Source organism: Periophthalmus magnuspinnatus, chromosome 23, assembly GCF_009829125.3.
Source record: "Periophthalmus magnuspinnatus isolate fPerMag1 chromosome 23, fPerMag1.2.pri, whole genome shotgun sequence".
NCBI classification, from domain to species: domain Eukaryota; kingdom Metazoa; phylum Chordata; class Actinopteri; order Gobiiformes; family Gobiidae; genus Periophthalmus; species Periophthalmus magnuspinnatus.
Genome location: NC_047148.1, coordinates 22,476,718 through 22,499,880, shown reverse-complemented (window position 1 = coordinate 22,499,880; position 23,163 = coordinate 22,476,718). Strand labels below are relative to the sequence as shown.

The following is a 23,163-nucleotide window of genomic DNA, read 5'->3' as shown; positions in this document are numbered from 1 at the left end:
CTGTGGGGCCATTATTAAAACAGTCTTAGTTACTTCTGTCGCCCTGTCAGCAGAGACGCCGCCCCATTTTAGACCATCTGAACTCTGTCTATACCAGTAGTAGTAGTAGTAGTAGTAGTAGTAGTAGTAGTAGTAGCAGTACTAAAAAGTACGCAATTGAAAGAAGCAGCTGGTTGTACTGCACTAATTTGTTCCTCAAGTTTGAACAAGCTGTCCAAAACCACACCAAGATTCCATACAGATGTACACAGAGAGAGAGAGCGAATGGACCAAGTCCAGCTCTTTTACATTTCACAAAATAAGAATTTCTGTTTTGTTTTTATGTAAATGTAAATAAAATGTGTGCCATCCAACGATACGGTAATTCAGTTTCAATTCAACTCATTTCTCATTTACCTTCCAAAAAACAACAGCTCTTTTTTATTTTAGACAAGTTATTCTTTTTGTGTGGAAATATCATTTTGTCTACAAAGACAAGTAGAGATCAGTCTCTAAACTACAACAAAGCAGCACAGTGAAAGTAAATACAGCTGAAACCACAAGTTTACATACACTATATAAAAAGACACACGCGTTTTTTACCTCTCAGTCTGACAAGAAATCAGACTAAACTTTACCTGTTTTAGATCAGTCATGATCACCAAAATTATTTCTATTTGCTAAATGCCAGAATAATGAGAGAAGGATTTTTTTTGGACAGTTTTTCATAGTCAGAAGTTTACAATTTACAGTAAGACTAGTACACCCAGATGAAATGTATATAAACTTCTGACTTTCAAGAAAGTAATGAAAAATGTCTAAAAAAAAAGTCCCCCTCTCATTATTCTGGCGTTTAGCAAACAGAAGTAATTTTAGTAAACCTAATTGACCTAAAACAGGACAATAAATAATTCTAAATAGTGCAAGTAAACTTATGCTTTCAACTGTATACATATTAGTTTAGTCTTTATTTATTTCATAATTCATAATGCACTGAATAAACACAGGGAGGTTACATTTACAAACCGATGGAAATCAGCAGGTTCCACTGAAGAGGAAGTTTTGTTTTAAGAGCTTTCTGAGCAGCAAAGAGGCCAGTTGCACCTGGAATAGTAAAAGAAAAAAATAGTAAAAGAAGCCAATACATCCTATACTTTATGTTTATTGTACTTTCAGAATGAATCAGAGGGTCTACTATCGCTTATTAGTACAAAATAATAAAACTACTGCAGAGTTGGTGTAAATAGTGTAGAGGTTTATGCTGCGGTGGATGAAGTATTTGATTTTGAAAAGAACAGATACAGAGATAAAAAAGTTATTCAAGTCAAAGTATTTAAGTACCTGTTTAAAAATGTACTTTAAGAGTAAAAAGTAAAAGTATTTCACATAAGTGTTGTTATTTAAATGTCAAATGTAGTGATAATGATTAAAAATGATATATTTTGGTCACAGTAACAATATGAGTCCATTTCTTTATTTTTCTTATGAATTTTGCGTGTTTATTTTTGTTTTGCTCAAAGCCGAAGCTTAAACTTGAAAACTTTAGTCAGGATGTTTCCACGAACATGGTAAAAATAACTCCTCAAATCATGTGAAAAAGTACTTTTACTTTTCAGTCCAGTTAAAATGTAGTGGAGTAGAAAGTACAGATACTGCTCTTAAATGTAGTGAAGTAAAAGTAAAAAGTACACACTGTAAAATCTACTTGAATAAAGTACAGATAAATATTCTACTTACGCACAGCACTTTACTACTTTTACTTCATTATCTACTCACTACTACTCACCTAAAATAAAGGTCCCAGTTCCTTTCATAAAAGCATGAGACTGACAGGCAGCATAAGTCTGAAGACCCTGAAACACACAAACACACACATGATACACAGACCCTGAAACACACACACACACACACACACATGATACACACAGCATAAGTCTGCAGACCCTGAAACACACAAACACACACAAACATGATACACAGACCCTGAAACACACAAACACACACAAACATGATGCACAGACCCTGAAACACACAAACATGATACACACAGCATAAGTCTGCAGACCCTGAAACACACAAACACACACACATGATACACACAGCATAAGTCTGCAGACCCTGAAACACACAAACACACACACATGATACACACAGCATAAGTCTGCAGACCCTGAAACACACAAACACACACACATGATACACACAGCATAAGTCTGCAGACCCTGAAACACACAAACACACACACATGACACACACAGCATAAGTCTGAAGACCCTGAAACACACAAACACACACATGATACACACAGCATAAGTCTGCAGACCCTGAAACACACAAACACACACATGACACACACAGCATAAGTCTGAAGACCCTGAAACACACAAACACACACACACGATACACACAGCATAAGTCTGAAGACCCTGAAACACACACACAAACACACACATGATACACACAGCATAAGTCTGAAGACCCTGAAACACACAAACACACAAACATGACACACACAGCATAAGTCTGAAGACCCTGAAACACACAAACACACACACACGACACACACAGCATAAGTCTGAAGACCCTGAAACACACAAACACACACATGATACACACAGCATAAGTCTGAAGACCCTGAAACACACAAACACACACACACGATACACACAGCATAAGTCTGCAGACCCTGAAACACACAAACACACACACATGATACACACAGCATAAGTCTGCAGACCCTGAAACACACAAACACACACATGACACACACAGCATAAGTCTGAAGACCCTGAAACACACACACAAACACACACATGATACACACAGCATAAGTCTGAAGACCCTGAAACACACAAACACACAAACATGACACACACAGCATAAGTCTGAAGACCCTGAAACACACAAACACACACACACGACACACACAGCATAAGTCTGAAGACCCTGAAACACACAAACACACACATGATACACACAGCATAAGTCTGAAGACCCTGAAACACACAAACACACACACACGATACACACAGCATAAGTCTGAAGACCCTGAAACACACAAACACACACACATGACACACACAGCATAAGTCTGAAGACCCTGAAACACACAAACACACAAACATGACACACACAGCATAAGTCTGAAGACCCTGAAACACACAAACACACACACATGACACACACAGCATAAGTCTGCAGACCCTGAAACACACAAACACACAAACATGACACACACAGCATAAGTCTGCAGACCCTGAAACACACACAAACATGACACACACAGCATAAGTCTGCAGACCCTGAAACACACACACACAAGCCGAGGCAGGTTCACTTGTACAGCACAATTCGTACACGAGGTAATTCAAAGTGCTTTACAGAATAAGAAAGACATTAAAATACAACAAATCATCCATAGATAATAGACAAATGGATCACTTCCTGATTCAAACACAGCACTTTGTCCAACCAGCTCCTCGTTTACACCAAACCAGTGTCATTTTTAATAAAACCAGCGCTTAAACAAACTCAAACTCACGGGATGTTTTGCTGCCACCGCATCGTCCACTCTGGTAATGCCCAGATTCACCATTTTTGAGCTGAAGTGACTTTATTAGTGTCTCTCAGTTCATCTGTTTGACATTGTTATAAAACAGATGTAAATAAAACAGTAGAGAAAAGCTTTACTGAACCTCCCGCGCCCCCTGCCGGTCGGGCGGCCTTACTGCAGGACTGCCACTGCTTCAGATGTTTTATTTTGACGAATTAATGACATTTATTCTGATATAATAGTTTTTGTTTTTTTTTCTCCCAGTTGATTTATGGTCAGTACTGCTGTTCCCCACCGGCCCCAAAAACTAAAAATATGCAAAGTGGCAGATGGAAGAAATGCAGCCCCTGACACACAAGTACCATTTTAAAGCTTAAGTTACAACATCGTTAGAACATCTGCTAGCATTTTTTCCCTTTTTTTTGCCAAACACTATGGGAAAAGAACCTATTTAGCTAAAACAAGGAGCATATGGGCATATAGGAATGACACTACTCCTCCTTTCTCTTCACCAAGGATATTTATAAAAGGACTTTATTTAAAATTACAATAACTTGAACTCATTTATACTTTTACCTAACTCAATGTGCATTATCATTTAGACAGGAAAATCAAGCGCCACCATTTTACTTCATTCACATATTGTAGCTCTTTATTTCTATGTGATTAATGCTGATACAAAACAATTTCTCAGACACGTCTATATACACACACGCGCACACACACAAACACACGCACACCCCTTCAGCTCCACTCGGACATGTGCACCAAACATCGGATCTTCGTCTTAGTGCAGTGAAAATCATCATTCATACAAAGGTCAACAATCACCACGTCGCATGTAAATCATACCACATGCTTTGTAAGTGTCTGGACTCCACACCTAAGACACAAGAAGACACAGTAAGCATGTGTGCATTACAAGTAAGGTAATACAAGGAAGGCAGGTGATTAGGCCGAAGTTGACACTGAACAATGTGACTTGAACAGTTGTCTAAGGGAAAAACCAAAAAGGAGGAATTCAAGTTTGTTTTTTTTTTCTACACCATGAAACCTGTCAAATGGAAGAATTGACAGTCGGTGCGCGCAGTTTTAAAATGGTAAATAGCAGAAATAGGAATTAACCTTAACAATTCGTTTAATAAATAAGCAATATGGTTAAAGTGTTCACCTCCCCTTCCCCCTTGGTAGTTAAAATGTGCCCTGTGATAACTTTTAGGCTTGATGTCACCATGCTGCAGGACAGAAATGGTGTTCTGCCCCGCCCACTTTAGCCGTAAGTGCGACTGTACCACGCACGTCCGGTTAAGTGGGAATCACGTTCATTTCAAGGGAGAATTTGGGGAACGTTTTGCTACTAAAATATGATATAAAGTAGATTGATTTGTGTCAAATGTTCAGTGTTTACGTGCAACAAGTCAACACTGCACTGATCCTCCGGGAGACTTTAAAACGGCTCTGTAGTCCCTGTAGAACTTATTTGCCCCATGCAAAATAATACAACCCGAATGACGATGGCGGCGCCCACGGCAACTTCTGGAGTAAAGTGAACAGCCCAAAAGCAAAACTTCACAGCGGAAACTGAAGCCTTGTACACTAATCAGACGGTTCATAAATTAAAAAGCAACAGACAAAGAAGAAAATAAAGACGAAAAGATGCTTTGGAAAACCCAACTTTGGATCACATCTTGAATGATAAAAAGTCTGATGTAAATTTAACATTGTTTTAGCTAATTTGGTACCGTGTTATAAACATGAAAACGTGACAACATTTAAAACCAGTAACAAATTTAAAGCCTGTGTTCGGCAGCTACTTTATTATATAGAATAGGTGAAATATTTTAAATCAAATTCAATGTTTAAATATTAAGTTAAAACAGTGACACGTGGCCCTTGTGAAGGCAAAAGTCAAACATTGCCCTGCCTTAAATTTGATCATTTTCATCTCTTAGTACAAATATGCAGCAAACACGCATACGGACACAACTCAATACTGGTAGTGCGATTTGTCTAGTGAAATCAGAGTTGGCTGTGAGGGGAGTTTGACAGTGAGGCGGTTGAGGTGACCATGACAGCAGCTTTGTGTATCAAACGTCAGGGGGAAGCAGTACAGTGAAAGGTCCATTTTGTGGTTGTGCCAGCAGAATGACAGGTACCAAAGCTCCTGGGTCCCCATTTGCACGGATGTCTACACACCTAGAGGCGATACTGACAAGCGTCTATGTCCAACTGTGGTCCAAGGATGTTTGTCCCCCTCGCTTACAAAACCCATAGCAGCAAGTACAGCTCAAGAGTGGTCCTTCCCTCGAGAATAATGAAGACAAAAATAATTTACCGTTTCCCCATTATCCACATAAACACAAGCTATGAGGATTGATCAGTTCTGGGAAATGGTACAGGTCTTTTTTTTTGCCTTCCAAATCGTTTGAGTCCTTGGAAAATCAACGCCTTTCCACCATTAGTCTCATCTTTGAATTCATCTTGGTTCACATCCCATAAAGTGTTACCCATCCCACCCATTTTATCTCCTCGCCATGTCCCAGATGAGGATAACGGTAGATCACCGCTCAGGCTCAGACTCCAGGGCCAGAACCCGCTTGCGTTCACGGCACTGCTTCTTGTGGGCGGGCCAGTCCCTCTGCTGGCACTGGGAGCCGCAATACCGGGCTACCTGGCAGCGACCACAGATATTAAATTCCCGGAGCTAAAACACACACACACAAAAAAAAAACTGCATCAGATTCTGATTTTAGAAGGCAAAATTGTATGTGATGAAAATGGTTGTTTTGTTATGTTTGATGAGAGTTAATCAAATCAAAGGTGCCCAAACTAGAGCCTTTGGTGTCAAGCCACTATAATAAGATGAATTAACACATTATGCACCCTTTCCAAAAAGCAGTTCTTGTAATAGTGAAGTGAAACATGAAGCGCACATACCCTCCTCTCAATTAGTGAACATGGAGGGTAGTGACATTCGTAGTAGGTGCAGGAGCATTCCTCTTCCTCCACTAATTCTCCATTGGCGTTGTAGTAGCGCGTGCGGCTCAGTTCCAAATATTGTTCTTCCACTGGGTCAGCAGGTACTTGCTGGATGGCTAGCCAGTAAAGAGACTGCTCTCTGGAAACAACATTTAATCATCAAGAAAAAAAATCTAGAATATATTTTATCTGTGTATTAGAGGCAGTAATTACATACCTTTGTTTGCTAGAAATTTCCTCAGGTTTGGGGGTCCATCCTACTGGCACTAGTCGAAGGTTGTCTAACCGGTTGTCCACTGTTACAGAATTGATGTGGATGACTTGAAAACTAGGTGCAATGCCTCCTCGGTGCTTCTCCCTGATGGATAAAGGTTTGTGATAAATGCACATTCAAAAGTAGAACTGCTGCAGTGTCCGACTTTACAACACTGGTTAAAATGCATTGTTTTTTTATAGTCTAGCAATTGTTTATGCAGTGAACAAACTTAATGAATAACTTTCCAAAAAAGAAACAAAACGTTATAAAACAAAATGTTATAACTCACCAAAGCAACTCATGCAGTGGCCTTCCTGCCCAGCGACCCTTGCCAATATCAAAAGCATATGCAAAGATTTTGGCCCCATTTCCATCTGCATCAACTTCCATGCGCGCCTGGAAATAAAAATAAGTTTGTAATTGATTGCACCTAAATAACTTATGTGGGCAAGTTAGGAACCTACCTCAAAAGCATAATTTTCCACAAGTGGAATATCTTGCTCATCTATCAGTGTGTATTTTGTCTGAAACAAAAAGGGCAAACGTGAACATTTCCTTTTAAGCCATGTGGCTTTAATAGCATGTTAATATTTAATAAAATACATTGCAATTAACCAACGGTGAAGCAATTATAAAATTAGAATTCATTAAGAATCTAACGCAAGAGCAAATGGAGTAATGGAGCTGTTTGCTTCAGGCAGTGAGTGATAAAAACTCTCCAGGAGCGAGACACCGGGAGTGAAGTTTGCAGAACAGGACAGTCCAAGAATCCTGTCAGTCAGCGGGGGGCAGCTGATCTGCGGGGCTTTATATCTGGGTGTCTTGTGACATTTGTAAGGGCCAAACGTCATCATTCACAAAGACACTTCCAGCTCCTCCAGGCCCAGCAGAGACAGGGACTGTCAGGTTTAGAGTCTGTAGAGCCACTGTCCCAGAGCTTTGTCAGTCTGAACAATAAAGACGACCAGCTGATAGAGCAATGGCTTCCCCTTTATAGACACGCCGTGTAATCCTCACACGGCTAACGCTAAAGCTAGCATGAAGCACGGCTAACAGCTAGCGCTAGCATCGGAGGATTGGAACAATTCAAGGACTAAATTCAGCCAAATCAACCGTAAGACACACGTAAAGGCGTCCACATGAGTGTTCAGCACAAACAGGAGCTGGTGTTAAGTTCTTCTACACCGATCATCTCCATCTTACGTCGTTAGCTTTAGCTCCTGAGCGCGTCTGCAGACACGACTGTAATTTACTAAAGACAACTACATCTGCCACGAAGCGAACAGTCTCCCGCCCAGAGACGACTTAAAGAAGCTACAAGCCCAGACAAGGCCCCGCTAAGACAACAACACTAGGTCTGAGTGATTTAAGCGGCCCCCCGGGCCTCCCCCGCCGCACATGGCAGCTCACCTTCCCGGCCACACGGCCCAGCCGCACGATCCCGAGCTTGAAGTCCGACATGAGGACGGAGGGCTGGGACACGGAGCTGGGACAGGGAGCTGGGACGCGGAGGGCTGGGACAGCTGCAGAGAGACACACGGTACACCGCTTAAACGTGGTGAGGCGGCTCCTCAGCCCCGCGGTGGTATTAGCTCGGGTTGACCGACGAGAAGAAGCCTCCCTCGGGTCGCTCCGGCGGCTCAGGCTGTGACACACCGCTGGCGCAGGAGGCTGGGGGCGGGGGAGGCGGGACCGCGCGGACGGCCCAATGGAACAGAACTGTTCGTTTTTAATAGACGACGTCAGACCTCTTTGACCAATCATGTGCGCGGGTTTTTAACAGGGCGGTCCTTAATCTGTTACGTCACTTCACGCTCGTGACCAAACACTGCAATTTTCGCGCGAAATGTCCGTTGCTTTGACAACAGATCAGTTTTTCCCCAAGAGATCAAATTACAAACTATATTTATTTTTTCTGTAGAAAAGCAAACGAGCTGACATTTCTACTCAGGAAATTAAAAAAAAATTTGCTTATTTTTTTTTATCGTAAACACCATTAGCATTTTGATCTGATATCAACATTGAAAATGTACTCTGATTACATTCTGATTACATTCTGATTACATTCTGATGAAGGAGATTGTGGCTGGTGAAGTTGCTGTGCTCTGTGAACCTGAGGCCAGTTTAAATGACAGACCTTTAACTCCAGTCTCTGATGATCCAGCTGACCAAACACATCCTCACATTAAAGATCAAACCTGACATGGCGCCTGGTCTGTTTGAAAAGAAAGACTTGTACTTAAAGAAAACGTGGAGACAAGTGCAATACATAACAGAAATATTTAGGAAAAGATGTCTCTCTGAGTACTTACCCATCTTGCAGGAAAGACAGAAGTGCATGAGGTCGAGAAGAAACATCTGTCCTGGAGACAGTGCTGCAGATGTCACTGTCCACAGAGGACACTTGGAGACGGGCAGAGTCCTGACAGTAAACACAGACTCAAGAGACGTGGATTACTCTGTGCAGCTCAACATCAAAACCTGTGTGATGGAGAGGCCAGTGACCAATCTCTGCCTATGGACTAAAACTAAACTCAAACCTCTATGTGTCTCTGTCCTGCTCCTTGTCCTACAGTCCTCCATCTGTCCTGTTCAGGTGCATCAACGAATAGCTCGTTTAATTTAGTTAGTTTAATAGTTATTGTTTAGGGGCCAGAGTGTAGGAGCCATTTGCCTATTTTTATTTATGCTAAATTAGTTGATTAAGTTTTTGTTTTTTTGTATATATATATATATATATATATATATATATATATATATATATATATATATATATATATATATATATATATATATATATATATGCTATGTTAATATTTCTTATGTTTTGCTCATTTGTTCAGTCTAATTCACTATTTTTTAGCTTTGCCCCTTTTCTCTGTTCTGGTTTATTCTGTGGGGTCTGGGGGACACAGGTGGGTGGTTCACATAGACCAGAATGCACCTGGGTGGGCCTATGTTTTTTACCAATCACAGGAGATGCACCAAATAGACCTTAAACATCTAAACCTGTGTGTTTGTACATGGAAATAAATCCACTGAAAAGACATCTCTGGACCTCGACATTGATTTTTTAATGTTTTTTCTCCGTAAGCCACATGGGGCCCACAGTGATTTGAGTTATGTTTAGTTATAAGTTTGCTCACCGTTCTTCAGACTGCTCAGAGGAGCAGACAGAGAAGCAGTGCTGAAATTTGGATTTGATTTGGATGTAAAATAGGCTACTTGTTTGCCTGTGTCACATGATGGCTGTGTGATGACTCCCATGTGTGGGACAAGGTGTCCTCGTCTCTGCTCATGCTCTTTGGATGGTGGGAGCCTGTTTAGCCTTTCAGCAGGGATGGCCCTGGCATTTTTCAAGCCCTTCTGTTACTTAGTCACACGGCTCCGTCCGAAGAGCTCGCTTTGTGTGAATAATCAGCTTCTGTTTGTGTTCCAATTTCATGAGGCTGTAGCTATGTCTGGAGAAATGAGTGAGATCTACTATAAATTTCACCTGTTGTTCAGTAGTTTTAAGGAATAACCTACAGTGCAATAGGAAAGTGTATTTTCATTTTATATATTCAAGCAATGTAAAGTAAAGGAACAGTTTGCAGCTTGCACTCTTACAGTTTTTAAACTTAAAAATATATTACAATCACAACTGAACCTGTGTTTCCAGTAGCCTTAACTTGCACATAGAGGACTATAGACAACATGCAGCTGCAGAGGCTGCACTAGCACTGAGTACTGACTGGCTCCAGGTGCTGGGTTTGGTGTGCTATTCAGAAACAACATGTCATGTCCAGTGGTTTTGTAATTAAGAATAAATCAGAATTAGAATGAGAATTGTTACTAGTAAAACCAATATTTGATTTAAACGTGTGTATAGTTCATGTCTGGTGACACAGGTGGATCGTGTTTATGTCAAAATCTTACATACTGTTCCTTTAAAATCAATCATTTGTCTAAACATTCATTTCATAGTTCACCCTCAACAAGCCCTGGCAGCAGAAGAGGCAAGAACATAAAAAAAAAACCCAACAAGTTAACGGCTAAAGTGCCAAACATAATCATTCACCAGGGACATACGACCACAACTTTATCACAACAGCATTTCATTTTACATTTTTTTCATTGCACTTTGGGGGAGTTGCATGTTTTTGTAAAAATGCACAGCTGAGGCTTTCATCTGATCTGTAAAACTATAAAAAGGTGTCAGCGTCTGAACTCTAACTCATTCTGTTCCATAAATATTACATCTTAAAATAGTAAAGTATGAACAGTCATCACACAAGACCAATTCATCACAATAATAGTTTCATAAAAGTGTGTTCATGTCTGAGCCTCAGTGTGGCATTGTTGATTTTATTGAAGTTTAAGTTATCCATTGTCCTTCCTCCTTTCGTAACATGGAAAGCAGTGGTGGAAAGTAGTAAAGTACAGTACTTAAGTAAAAATTTCAGGTCTCTGTACTGAACTTAAGTAATTTTAAAATGGATTCTTTTTACTTTTACTTCAGTACATTTGAGAGCAGTATCTGTACTTTCTACTCCACTACATTTTTAACTGGACTGAAAAGTAAAAAGTACTATTGTTGAGGGTTTATTTTTAACACATTCATAGTTTGAGAAAAGAAAAATATACAAATAAAAACAGCTACAAAATAACTACTGATTCAATTGTTTCTTTTGAACAAAATTCAGGGCAAATCTTTATCAAAGTCTCCACATTTGAAGCTTCATTTTATCTCAAAATCTACTTTTAACTCTTTAAGTACATTTTTAAACAGGTACTTTGATACTTTTACTTAAATAGGTACTTTCATGTGATACTTTTAGTTTTACTTGTGTATTTTTTTGCTCCAGTATCTGTACTTTTACTTAAGTAACACCACTGCTGCTGTTTGGACAGTGTCAGAGGAAAATCAAACTCCTTTTAACAAAATGTAGGCCTGTTTATTCTCTCATTAAAGATGTAGGCTAAATGTAGGCTAAATCACAGGTCTATAAACAGTCTACTGGTATCTTCACTTTAAGATTTGTAAAGGAACTCGAGATCAATGTCCCTTTGTTGTAATAATGAATTGTCTTTGTTTTTTGACACATAAAAGTTTCACTGTCCTCTGTCTGAAACCTGCTCTCCAGTTCCACATGGACCTACACATGGACCTACACATGGACCTACACACGGACCTACACATGGACCTACACAAACCTCCTGTACCACCTGATCCATGTTTAATTCAGCCTCTTTTACATATTTTTAATTCATCAATTCAAATAGCAGTTGTACCAGAATTATGGAAAATGTCACGTTTTCTTTACATAAAAGTGGGACAGTTACAAATGTGAATCATTTCCGGCCAATGTCTAAATGACTTTGTCTTGAAAAAGTTTTAGAAAAGTTAGTTGCAAAAAAAGTTACAGTTTATTTAAATAAATGCTCCATTTTTAATCTTATCAGTCGTGTTTCAGAAAAGGGCAGAGTCCTGTCGCTACAAACACAAAAGTTTTAAATTACATTTTCTCAGCCCTTGATGATAAACAGGATTGTGTCGCTCTGTTTATTGATTTAACTAAAGTTTTGATTGAGTGGATCATGAAGCGTCTGAAGCATATATATATATATATATATATATATATATATATATATATATATATATATATATATATATATATATATATATATATATATATATATATATATATATGTATATGTATATATATATATATATATATAAAACAACTGTATTCTCTATGAAAAAGTGAAAAAGTGGGTTGTCCATCCTGTGAGAACATCACTGTAGAACTGTATCTATAAGAGACACTTGAAAAACTCCCAGAATCCCTCAGCTGTTTGTTAATCACTGACACCAGAACATTTAATCCCAGGTCACATGATGTATAAGAATAAGGACAAGTCGCACCAAAACTTCACAAAAATGAAACACTTCAAAGAAAAGACTGGAGACGGTGACACAGTCGCAATTGAATTATCTGAATCTGACAACAAACTTTTATACAGACTGCTCCTGTTTTTAGTGTTTAATATGGACTTGTTTTGTTTTTCTGTTTGTATTGTATTTTAAACAGGGCCCATGAAAAAGAGAAATGCTGTACAAATAAAGATGGTCAATCCATTAAAATCATTTATAGAGGTTTAAGTCTGTAGTTCTGACCTGTAGTCTACACACAGGTCACACGGGTCACACAGGTCATACAGGTCACACAGGTCATACAGGTCAGATAACCCTGACCCATATGCACATGTTACCTGTGAACTTCTGCGTTGTGTTGTTTTGTGTAGTTTGTGGTGATTTAAGGAGAAGACACTTTCCATTTAATCCGTTCACAATAATAGAAAATCTGATCAACATGTGCCGCTGTTTATTGGTCCAGACCAAAACCACACGAGAAAAGATAATGGACTCATGAATAAATTTAAACAACTGTGCAACATCACGCCTCAATATCAACTTAAACAGGTGGAATATAATTACAGATGTAAATAAAGGCAAAAATTATAACAAAAGGACATTTAAATCAGGGGATTATAATAGACTGACCTCTTCCCAATATCCAATCCACTTTATTTAAACAGCACATTTCACAAACAAATGCAGTTTCCAAAGTGCTGCACAAATACATTATAAATAAAAACAACTAATTAAGTAAATCAACATTTAGACTAAAATCAAATAGCAAAATTAAAATAATAAATATGTATATAAAAGCAATAAAACAATTACCAATAAAACAATAAAATCAAATAAATATTCAAACCCTGGATTTATATGAGGGGCAAAGGTCACGAAAAAGAAACAGAAACACAGAGGAAGCAGCTGGAGGAACAACAAAAGTGTAACAAACAAAACTGTAAATAAAACTGTAATAAACAAAAACACCATTTTGTGTAATTTTATATATGAAGTAGTTACACACAGAGCACTAAACCTGTGCCTGTTACAGTTTGTTCACATTCAGACCTGATGAGGTGAAGGTGGATGCTCAGGACACACAGGAGGACGTGTCTTTAGTGTCTTTAGTCTTACATAAACCTCAGTGTGGATCCACCTGGATGAACAGGTGTGATTTCTCACCTCGTGCCAACAGTGGGATTCATTACAAAATATTTAATCCACATTAGGGTGGGACAGTTAACGCCCATGCGCTCAAATAAAAGCAGAGGGCTGTCTCCAGACACACTTCCGTGTTCACCTGTTACACCTGTGTAACTGCGCTCGCGGGAGGAGGACGTGCACCTGCTGCTCCAGGGACATGTCTCACGGACTCGTTACTTGTGAGTTAATATGCTCATCGGAGGAGCAGGACAGACTCCAGAAGCCCCTGGAAAACGCGATTATGGCGGGTGACCAGCCGATTTTCACCGTTTTAAGCGACGTGGAGCTGAAGGGGGAGGGACACCCGGAGGGGACAGGTGCCGCGCGCACAGCGGCCTCGGACAACGAGTCCGGGATCTTCTCCGGGGAATGTGAGCTCTGTGAGGAGCACCAGGCCGAGCTGGACTGGTTCTGTGCGTCTGAACAGAAGCTCATCTGCTCCCACTGCGCCATCGTGGGCCCGTGCCGTGGACACGCGGTCACTCCTCTGTCCACCAGAGTGTCCACTGTCAGGGTATGTGAGGTCTGTGTCTCTTCTGGGACAGGGGACGAGCTCAGAGGGTCTTAGATTGACTGTTTGGGCTGTTTATAGGCTGATTATAGGTGATAGTTTAGTTTTAGTTTGAGTTTTTTTGAGTTCACTGTGTCTGATGCTCCTTTAGGTTTTCATTTCTCCACCTTGAGTTGAGTTTAATCATGTTTCCTTCTCAAAGCCTAATCACCATGAGGTTATTAAATATTAACTAATGTTCTGTTATTATTGACCAAGACTATTTTATTTCACAAGGCTTATTTCAGCTGAGTAAACAAAGGAAACACTGTGACATGTAGAGTTTTCTGAGGCCTGTTATTTCTGTTTAGAGACATGTTGTGCTTGGCAGCCCCCTTTGGAGACAACCTGTCAGTTTCGATTGTCTTTTGGGCGTGCCAGGTTTTTATAAGCGGTTTTTCAAGCTGATTCCTCCATAGGTATTTAGGGAAACAGGATTTTCTTGTTGTCTTTAGGTTGTAATCATTTGTGTTTTCTACAGAATCAGCTGGTGGATGTGTGTGAGAAAATACAGCTGCAGGCTCTGAGGATCGAACGTTTCATCGAACACACTTTGACGGACAAAGAACAAAAGCTGCAGGTGAGAAGCATCGGCACGTCTCCACTGAGGAAAGAAATGTGTCCACTTGGCTTAGGTCTGTCCTGTTGTACTATATGATGTAACAAGTCAGTGATTGCAATAGATCCAGACCTTTTAATCTCTAAAATTATGTGTATTTGTGTTAAAATTAGAGCAGCAGCACATTTCTTTAATGGTGTGTCACTTTCTAGAGGTACCATGTCACCTGCATGATTCAATGGAAATAGAAAGGTAAAACCATACTTTGGAACATTCTCCTTAGAGAGGATTATAGCCAAAATAAAAACATTTCCATGAAAACAAGCAGGAGAAAGCCGAAAACCCTCCCTCAGGCCACACACGAGTCGGGTTTGTGAAGATATAAGCCAATAAACACAACCAAAATGAAACAAAAACAGCGTCATACTTGTATTTTAGTCTATTTTTGGAGCTGAAAAGTTGCATATTGTGGCTTTATTACAAATGTTTGTGCTGTGGAAGGGTGATATGCTTCAGGTCATGTTCGTTTTGTTTCTGAAAAATAGAAAACATGGATTTGCCGTCCTTGCATGCCGCCCTCGACTCCCCAGAGCTGTGCTGATTGTGTTTTGCTCTTGTAAACACACAATCCTTTTTCCTATTTCCTTCCTCACTGACTTGTTACCAATCTTTTGAAAATACAATGTAGAATAAAGAGTTTGTTTGAAATTATTCACATGTATTTTACTCTTATGTGAAGTGGCGTAAATGAAATGGCTCAAATTATCACAAAGATGCATTAACACGATACTAATCCGTGGTTTTATTGTGATTAGGCCGCCGCAAGTCGCGCACGTGAGCAGGTGTTGGCCCAGGTGAGTGCAGCCCGTGAGGCTCTGGAGGAAGAGGAGCAGCGGCTTCTGGAGGAGGTGCAGAGGGAGGAGGAGCGGGTGGAGCAGTGTCTCCTGACTCAACAGGCCCACTGGAAGCAGGCCTTGGCCAATCTGTCCCAAACGCGCTCTCGTTTGGTGCACACGCTCACGCACACTCCAGACTCACAGCTCGCGGTGAGGGTTTCATCTTATGGACAGTTTTTACCTGTACTGATCACAAGGAGCTCACTTTACTTCCTCTTTTCTTCCTCAGACCTCTGCCCAGGAGATAGGAGAGCGGTAAATGCTCATCTTAAAGCACTTCTTCAGTTTCTTCTGTATTTTTTGTGAAGTAATACCAGTTCTGTGTTGTGTCAGAGTGGAGGAGGCAGAGGGAGTCGGGGAGCCCTGTGACACGGAGCAGCTCAACCTGAACCCCACCTGCAGCGACAGTAGACTCCTCAGAGGTCTGTGGGCCACTGCAGTGCTGCTCGGACAAAATGGTGAGCTATTCAGTTCTTTATACGAGCCCTAACTCTAACTAGGGGCGTGGTCTCGCTGTGAAGCATCGTGGGATATTGCCAATTGTAAATCTTGAACAGGAGACTTTGATTATTATTTGTTAATTCATTTCTGCAGTAACAAAAATATAATACGCCCCAATTAAAATGATGAAATGTAATACTATTTCGAGTATACTGGAGCAAGGTTTTAATGTGTTTTTATTTCTTCTCTTCATAGCTCACAGAACCTCCTATTTCAAGTTTGATGAACGCACCGTCGGCCCTCTCCTGACGCTGTCTCAGGACCTCTTCACTCTGACTTTCACTAACAAAAAGTCCCGTCAGCCCTGTGCGTACGACCCCGCTCGCTTTGACAGCTGGCCCAACGCTCTGGGCTCCCAGGCTCTGTCCTCGGGCACACACTGCTGGGTCGTGGACGTGGGTCAGAGCGCGGCCTTTAAGGTTGGAGTCTGCTATGCAAGTTTAGAGCGCAAAGGCTCAGGGAACGGGGCGCGGCTGGGGTATAACAGTCAGTCCTGGGTGCTGTCGAACTACGATGGGGACTATTCGTTTTGTCACGCTGAGAAAAAAGTGCCCCTGCAGGTCGTGAAGAAACCCCAGAAGATCGGGGTGCTGCTGGACTGGCCCAGTCAGACTCTGCTGTTTTACGAGCCGGACTCAAACGCTATTCTGTACTCAATAACACAGACCTTTACGGCTCCACTGCTGCCGGCCTGTGCTGTCACTGACCAGAGCATCACCATAGTGCACAAGTGAAAAACTCTGAAAAACAGACTCTTGAATGTAGAGAAGTCCTGCTCCATTTGTTTCAATGTTAGACGTATTTATTTAGTGTTGTTACTTTATTCTTTACTTTTTAAACAGTGACATTGTGTATTTTGTTTTTAGATTAGCATGAAAATAACTTTACTGTAGAGCTAAACCGCAGTGAAATGCAGTTTTTTTGTATTAAATTCAGCAGATTTTGTATTATTTTAATTATATGCATATAATATATTTTTTAAGAATAAAAAGAAACGTGCCTTTTCATTGTGAAGCGTTGACTCAATTTAAAAGCGTGTTTACATGTGTCATTGGTTTTATGTGCACCACCACTAGAGGGCAGCAGTGTTAAACCCACATGTATTACTGCCATGGATCTTTTTTTGCATGGATCTATTTTGTTTCTCTGCGGTCACTTCAGCACAGTCCCTGTCCGACTCATGGACCTGTGATCAGAGCTGGACACGCCCCCTTCCCCCTTTGTCCTGGGGCGAGATCGACCAGTGCAAAGTTTAACAGCAAAAAAGCCACACTGGCACATTTCAGACCAAAAGAAAGAAAGAGCCATATGTTTTTATGTTTTAAGTAATGAGACAAAGTGATTAATAAATTAATTTAAGAGAAGTCAACTGTTTGTAGCTATTATATATAAAATACATTATAAAAAATATGTCACAGTTTGTATTTATAAACTTTGTGGACTTATTTGAAGTTTTTAGGGGGTCTGGGGGGTTTTCAGCAAGTTATATGTAATTTCCTGCATTCTGGTGCATTTTATGTGTAATATTTACTCAAAATTATTATTCTTTCAGATTTTATGCATAGGATTTACTCAGACGAATAGTAAAAAAAATATAAATAAAACAGTTTAATTTCAGTAGAATGAATACTCTTTGGTCGCTGTAAAAACTGTCAAAAACATTTTCCTGATTTTATTATATTTCCATGGTCGGCCTAGAGAAAAGAGGATGCAGTGTTCAATAACAAAATAAAAATGACCTGGATTTATTGTAAAGAAACACAGGCCTTGATACTTTTTAAAGAGACAAAATAAATTAAAAAAACTCATTAACAGCAGTAATTTTCACAGTGGACGTCGCTCATGGTCTGCTCAGTGTTCTGCTCAGTGTTCTGCTCAGTGTTCTGCTGCTCTGTGCGTGCTCCTTTTGGCGACAGTAACAGGAGGTGGATCAATGTTGAGTTCCTCACGAAGCTCCTCCACGTTCTGCTCCCATCGTCGCTCATAAAAGACGTTTAAGACGCACCGAGCCTTCCGACCGTTCTGCAAAGCCCACGGCCCCAGCGTCTTGAACAGCGTCTGCAAATGGCTGTCGAGCACAAAACGTTGACAATGAACTTAATCGTGTAAATGTGACACGAGCAGGGATCAGGCTAAATAAAGACACATAAACCAACGCACCTGAAACGGTTTCGTGGGAGTTTACCGTGTGATCTGTAACTCAGGTGCTTCCTCTCGCACCCACACGCAGCTGCTGTTCATGAGCGAGTCGGTTCTTTGGAACGGTTCCTTAACGTGAACGGCGGGAACCAAATCTTTTTCTTTCGAATTTGTATGTATTTTTAACCCTATTCATCCCCATTTATTAACACTGAACCAACACAAGAATCATCACAGAAGCAGAGCAGACGACACGAGCGAGACGTTTGTGCACAAAAAACACATTTGGCATCATAAAAATCTGTTATTTAAACATATAAATATGAATATACATTTATTTAGATTATTATATGCTTTTTTTTTTTTTAGATTCATTTACGTTTTATTTGGAGTTTGAGTAATGTCAAAGAGTAAACACATTTCCACTCTCAGTTTGAACCATTTTAAACAAATCACATCATTTCTCTCTGCGATTAGTTTGTAGATAAAATGAGTTCTCACATCAGCTTCTGTCATTTAATTAAATTTAAAAAGAGCCAGTCTTTTGAATGTCTCTTTGACATGAACCGATCCTTAAGATTCGGATTCCACAGAGGAGCTGAAAGTCCTATCATTAGCTGCTGTGTTTGTGGGAGTAAAGTGTTTTTTTTTACCTTGTTTTTAGTCGGAGAGGTCCCAGTACAGCTCCAAGGACACACATTGGGAGTCCTGTGTTGGCAGCTTCAAATATTTTTACAGCAACCTCACCTAAAAGTATGAAAATGGCTTGTTATTGTTTTTGTAAAGGGGATATTATGAAAAAATCTAATTTTTTTAAATCAGGTTTTAACTATATAATATCATTAGCTTACTCAGAGTTGTAGTTCAATTGATGTACGTCCAATGCACGTTTGAGAAATCTTATAATATTGTCTTGGAATTGAGGATTAAGTGTCTAAAAAGTTCTGTTTTCATCTGCCCCCATCTGTATTATCAGGACTAAACCAGGACTAAACCAGGGCTAAACCAGGGCTAAACCAGGGCTAAACCAGGGCTAAACCAGGGCTAAACCAGGGCTAAACCAGGGCTAAACCAGGACTAAACCAGGACTAAACCAGGACTAAACCAGGACTAAACCATAACTAAACCAGGACTGAACCAGGACTGAACCAGGACTGAACCAGGACTGAACCAGGACTGAACCAGGACTGAACCAGGACTGAACCAGGACTGAACCAGGACTGAACCAGGACTGAACCAGGACTAAACTAGTACAAAATCAGGGCTGAACCAGGACTAAACCAGGACTAAACCAGGACTGAACCAGGACTAAACAACGACTAAACCAGGACTAAGCCGGGCCTAAATTAGGACTAAACCAGGACTAAACCAGGACTAAACCAGGACTGAACCAGGACTGAACCAGGACTGAACCAGGACTAAACAACGACTAAACCAGGACTAAACCAGGACTAAATTAGGACTAAATTAGGACTAAACCAGGACTAAACCAGGACTAAACCTGTTGAATCGGTGTTTCAGTTTTGTTCAGTTTAAACCTGTCTCTTCCTGAAGATGTGACTCAGGCCTCGACTTTTACAATATTTAAATCCAGACTCAAACTGTTCCATTTCGCTGCATGTGACTGAAAGTTTTTTTTTTATTCTGCCTCTTCTCTTTTAATGTCTATTTTATCATGAATATTTATGTTTTGATTTGTTGTATTGTGATTCAATGCCTTTCTTATTCTGTACAGCACTTACTTTTTGTACCAATCGTGCTGTACAGATAAACTTGCCTATCTCCGCCCACAGCTCTTATCCAAAAGAACCGACTCTGAATCATACATGTAGGGCTCAAAAATGTCACACAGAAACTTTTTAATAATAACAAGCTGTTTCTTACTAAGGGGAACACCAGTAAGAAGCAGCTTGTTATAGTGAAGCCTCAAAGATCTGCAGTTTTAAACGATAAAATAATGCCCTGGTTTTGATAATTAAGCACTTTTAGATTAATATGGCGATTCTAAAAGTAAAATAAAGATTAATGTAAGTTTAAAGGAGACACATTATGATAGTATGTTTTTTTCTACGTATAACAAGCAGATAATACCTAACATATTGGTTGGCATGCCAAGTAGAGTGTGCAGGAAATCATGGACCTCTCTATATCTCTGCATGACGTAGGCCAACTCCTCGTCATCCACAAACTTCACATCTGCCCGTGAGTCAGGAGTGACGTGCTGCGACCACAAATACACAGTAAACACAGTCAACACACACCCAGTAAATACAAATTTCCAAGTAACATAGATACAGATTGTGTTGATGACGTACATTATCATCAAGAAAACAAAGATATTCTCTTCCAAATGACCCGTCAGGCATCAAGGACATCTTATTCAGATCTAGAGTAGACAGTCGTATCCTGGGCCTCTCCCTAAAGACAAACGGATTAGACCGACGTAAAACAGTACAGACACGTTCAAAGATCGTATCATTTACCCACATTAGTATCGAAAAACCTTCTGGGTCGTTTCTCATGCTTTCTCTGAGCTGGACTAATGCTAAGTGACCGGTCGTCTCCCCCAGAACAGCCACCATATCTACAAAAAAAGACACTGTGATAAGAAACGTGAAGATAAAATTAAAGAAATACAGGTGATAAGTTTGCAGTTGTCTCACACCTGCACACTACTTTTAACACTTTAATAAATTAACAAACGCTTTTACTTTTTATTCTTAAAGTACATCTTAATACGTTTACTTAAGTAGATTTTTTCATGTGATACGTTTTACCTCTGTATCTGTACTTTTAGTAACAAAACTGAGTATTTCGTCCACCACTGATGCACTGAAACCAAAAGATACCACAGATACTAAGAGTAGAACGTCACCACAACTTATACAAAATATAGTCCCTAAAGGGGAATACCTAGAACCACATCTACCAAAAAAAAGATACTGTGATAAGAAATGTGAATGTAAAATTAAAGAAATATAGGTGATAATTTCGCAGTTGCCTCACACCATCCAAACATGCAGCACGTCTGAGCTGAACCAGTGGCTTTTATTAATAACCAAGTCAATACTGTGAGCTGGTGGGCGGCTACAGACTGGAAGCTGCTTGAGAATATTTGAATAGTTACTAAATCTGCTATGCAACTCAGTGGTGGAAAGCAATAAAGTACAAGCAGTAACGTACTGTATTTAAGTTGAATTTTTATGTATCTGTGTTTTACTTAAGTACATTTTAAAGTGGATGATTTTTACTTTTACATCAGTACATTTGAGTATCTGTATTTTCTACTCCGCTACATTTTTGAGCAGGACTGAAAACTAGAAGTACTTTTCAGATGATTTGTGGGGTTATTTTTATTTTTTATTAGATTTCTGTGGTAACATCCTGACCAAAACGTTCGAGTTCAGGCGTTGGTTTGAGCAAACAAAAATAAATGCACAAAATTCATAAGAAAAAATCATAAATGGATTTTTGTATTGTTACTGTTGAGCAAAATCTGTATTATTTTTAGTTCATATCACTACATTTAACACTTTTATTAACAGCACTTGTGTGAAATACTTTTACTTTTTAGTCTTAAAGTACATTTTTAAACAGGAACTTTAATACTTTTACTTAAGTTGATTTTTTCATGTGATACTTTTTAGCTCTGTATATGTACTTTTACTTAAGTAACAAAATTGAGGACTTCATCCACCACTGATGCACTTTTGGAGTAACTTTTTTCACTTTCAAGTCACAAATCTTTATAGTGAAACTTGCAGAGGTGTGTTTTTTTTGAGGACAGAGGAGTAATGGCAAGACTTTGTGATTTAAATGGCAAAACCACAGCAGTAGAATGTCACCAAATTTTTTCAATAATTTTCCCCTAATGCTCAAGCCCCAAAATCCCCAGCGTAGAGACAGACGCGTGTGCCAGACCTCACCATGTCTGTAAGGGTTTTGAAGAGCAGTGACCCCTGAACCCACCGCCAACAGACTCTTCTGCAGGAGAGTTGTGGGGATGTGTCCTGGATATAAAGCATCATGGGTAGTTTGTGAGAAGTCACTGCTGCTGCTTCTGTGAGGTCCTTTAGAGCATGGTCCTGCAGAAAGAGGCAAAAGGCAGGTAGTTTGTGGTAGTTTGTGACATGGAAACATATTTTAATGATAATAATGATGATAATGATAAAGAAGAAGGCTTTTATTCTGCAATTTTCTGCACTTTTTTCCTTTAATGTTAATTCCATGTTAATTATTTGTGATTATTTATGTTTTTGCATTGTTATATTGTGATTTTAGTGTGTTTCTTATTCTGTAAAGCACTTTGAATGAACTTGTGGACCAATTGTGCTGTACAAATAAACATGCCTGGCCTTGATAAACATGATAAACATGTCAATAATTGTTTGTTTGTCTGTAAAACGGTTATAAAGCATGTATAAACGCGTACCTGCGGGGAGAAATTTACATCTTCGCTGATACAAACAGAACAAACGTCTCACAGATGTCGGCCACATTGCTGAGCCGTACTGCGCATGCTCCAAAATCTACTCCGCAGGAAAAGTGTGTTTTGTACACCGCGACACTACAGACGGGCGGTGTTACTTGACTTAACCATAAAACACGCTTAGCTGTGCGGCCTCGCGACCTCTTTAAACAAATTAAAC

At 39.7% G+C, this 23,163-nt stretch overlaps 4 protein-coding genes across 6 annotated transcripts in view; 1 reads left to right on the top strand and 3 right to left on the bottom strand.

Moving 5' to 3' along the window:
* Window positions 1-23,163, bottom strand: part of tmem141 (transmembrane protein 141) — a 44,059-nt gene that overhangs the window by 1,027 nt on the left and 19,869 nt on the right. Inside the window, exons 1-3 of one of the 2 annotated variants that reach the window (XR_008649209.1) lie at window positions 3,521-3,654; window positions 1,766-1,832; window positions 1,006-1,083 (exon numbers count right to left, since the gene is read on the bottom strand). Coding sequence is in view for 1 of the 2 variants with exons in the window: in XM_033989966.2 (XP_033845857.1) it covers window positions 1,006-1,083; window positions 1,766-1,832; window positions 3,521-3,574 (199 nt within the window). In the remaining variant the exon portion in view is untranslated. Of the gene's footprint in view, window positions 1-1,005; window positions 1,084-1,765; window positions 1,833-3,520; window positions 3,655-23,163 lie in introns of those variants that run through there. The other variant, XM_033989966.2, reaches the window with a different exon arrangement.
* zmynd19 (zinc finger, MYND-type containing 19) lies at window positions 5,322-8,468 on the bottom strand. Its single transcript, XM_055231408.1, has 6 exons — window positions 8,178-8,468; window positions 7,232-7,291; window positions 7,057-7,163; window positions 6,729-6,869; window positions 6,470-6,650; window positions 5,322-6,236 (listed from the first exon to the last, which is right to left on the bottom strand). The coding sequence occupies exons 1-6, from the start codon at window positions 8,226-8,228 to the stop codon at window positions 6,093-6,095; spliced, it is 684 nt and encodes a 227-aa protein (XP_055087383.1). The 5' UTR covers window positions 8,229-8,468; the 3' UTR covers window positions 5,322-6,092.
* Window positions 13,971-17,281, top strand: bspry (B-box and SPRY domain containing). 2 transcript variants are annotated; one of them, XM_033990375.2, is made up of 6 exons: window positions 13,971-14,383; window positions 14,901-14,999; window positions 15,794-16,024; window positions 16,104-16,129; window positions 16,208-16,332; window positions 16,571-17,281. In XM_033990375.2, the coding sequence occupies exons 1-6, from the start codon at window positions 14,027-14,029 to the stop codon at window positions 17,107-17,109; spliced, it is 1,377 nt and encodes a 458-aa protein (XP_033846266.1). In that variant the 5' UTR covers window positions 13,971-14,026; the 3' UTR covers window positions 17,110-17,281. The 2 variants fall into 2 exon arrangements, with proteins under 2 accessions (XP_033846266.1, XP_055087382.1); XM_055231407.1 differs by having other exon boundaries at window positions 13,971-14,392; window positions 16,571-17,275.
* coq4 (coenzyme Q4 homolog (S. cerevisiae)) lies at window positions 18,251-23,023 on the bottom strand. Its single transcript, XM_033990069.2, has 7 exons — window positions 22,947-23,023; window positions 22,441-22,599; window positions 21,002-21,098; window positions 20,830-20,932; window positions 20,606-20,735; window positions 19,168-19,261; window positions 18,251-18,443 (listed from the first exon to the last, which is right to left on the bottom strand). The coding sequence occupies exons 1-7, from the start codon at window positions 23,011-23,013 to the stop codon at window positions 18,251-18,253; spliced, it is 843 nt and encodes a 280-aa protein (XP_033845960.1). The 5' UTR covers window positions 23,014-23,023.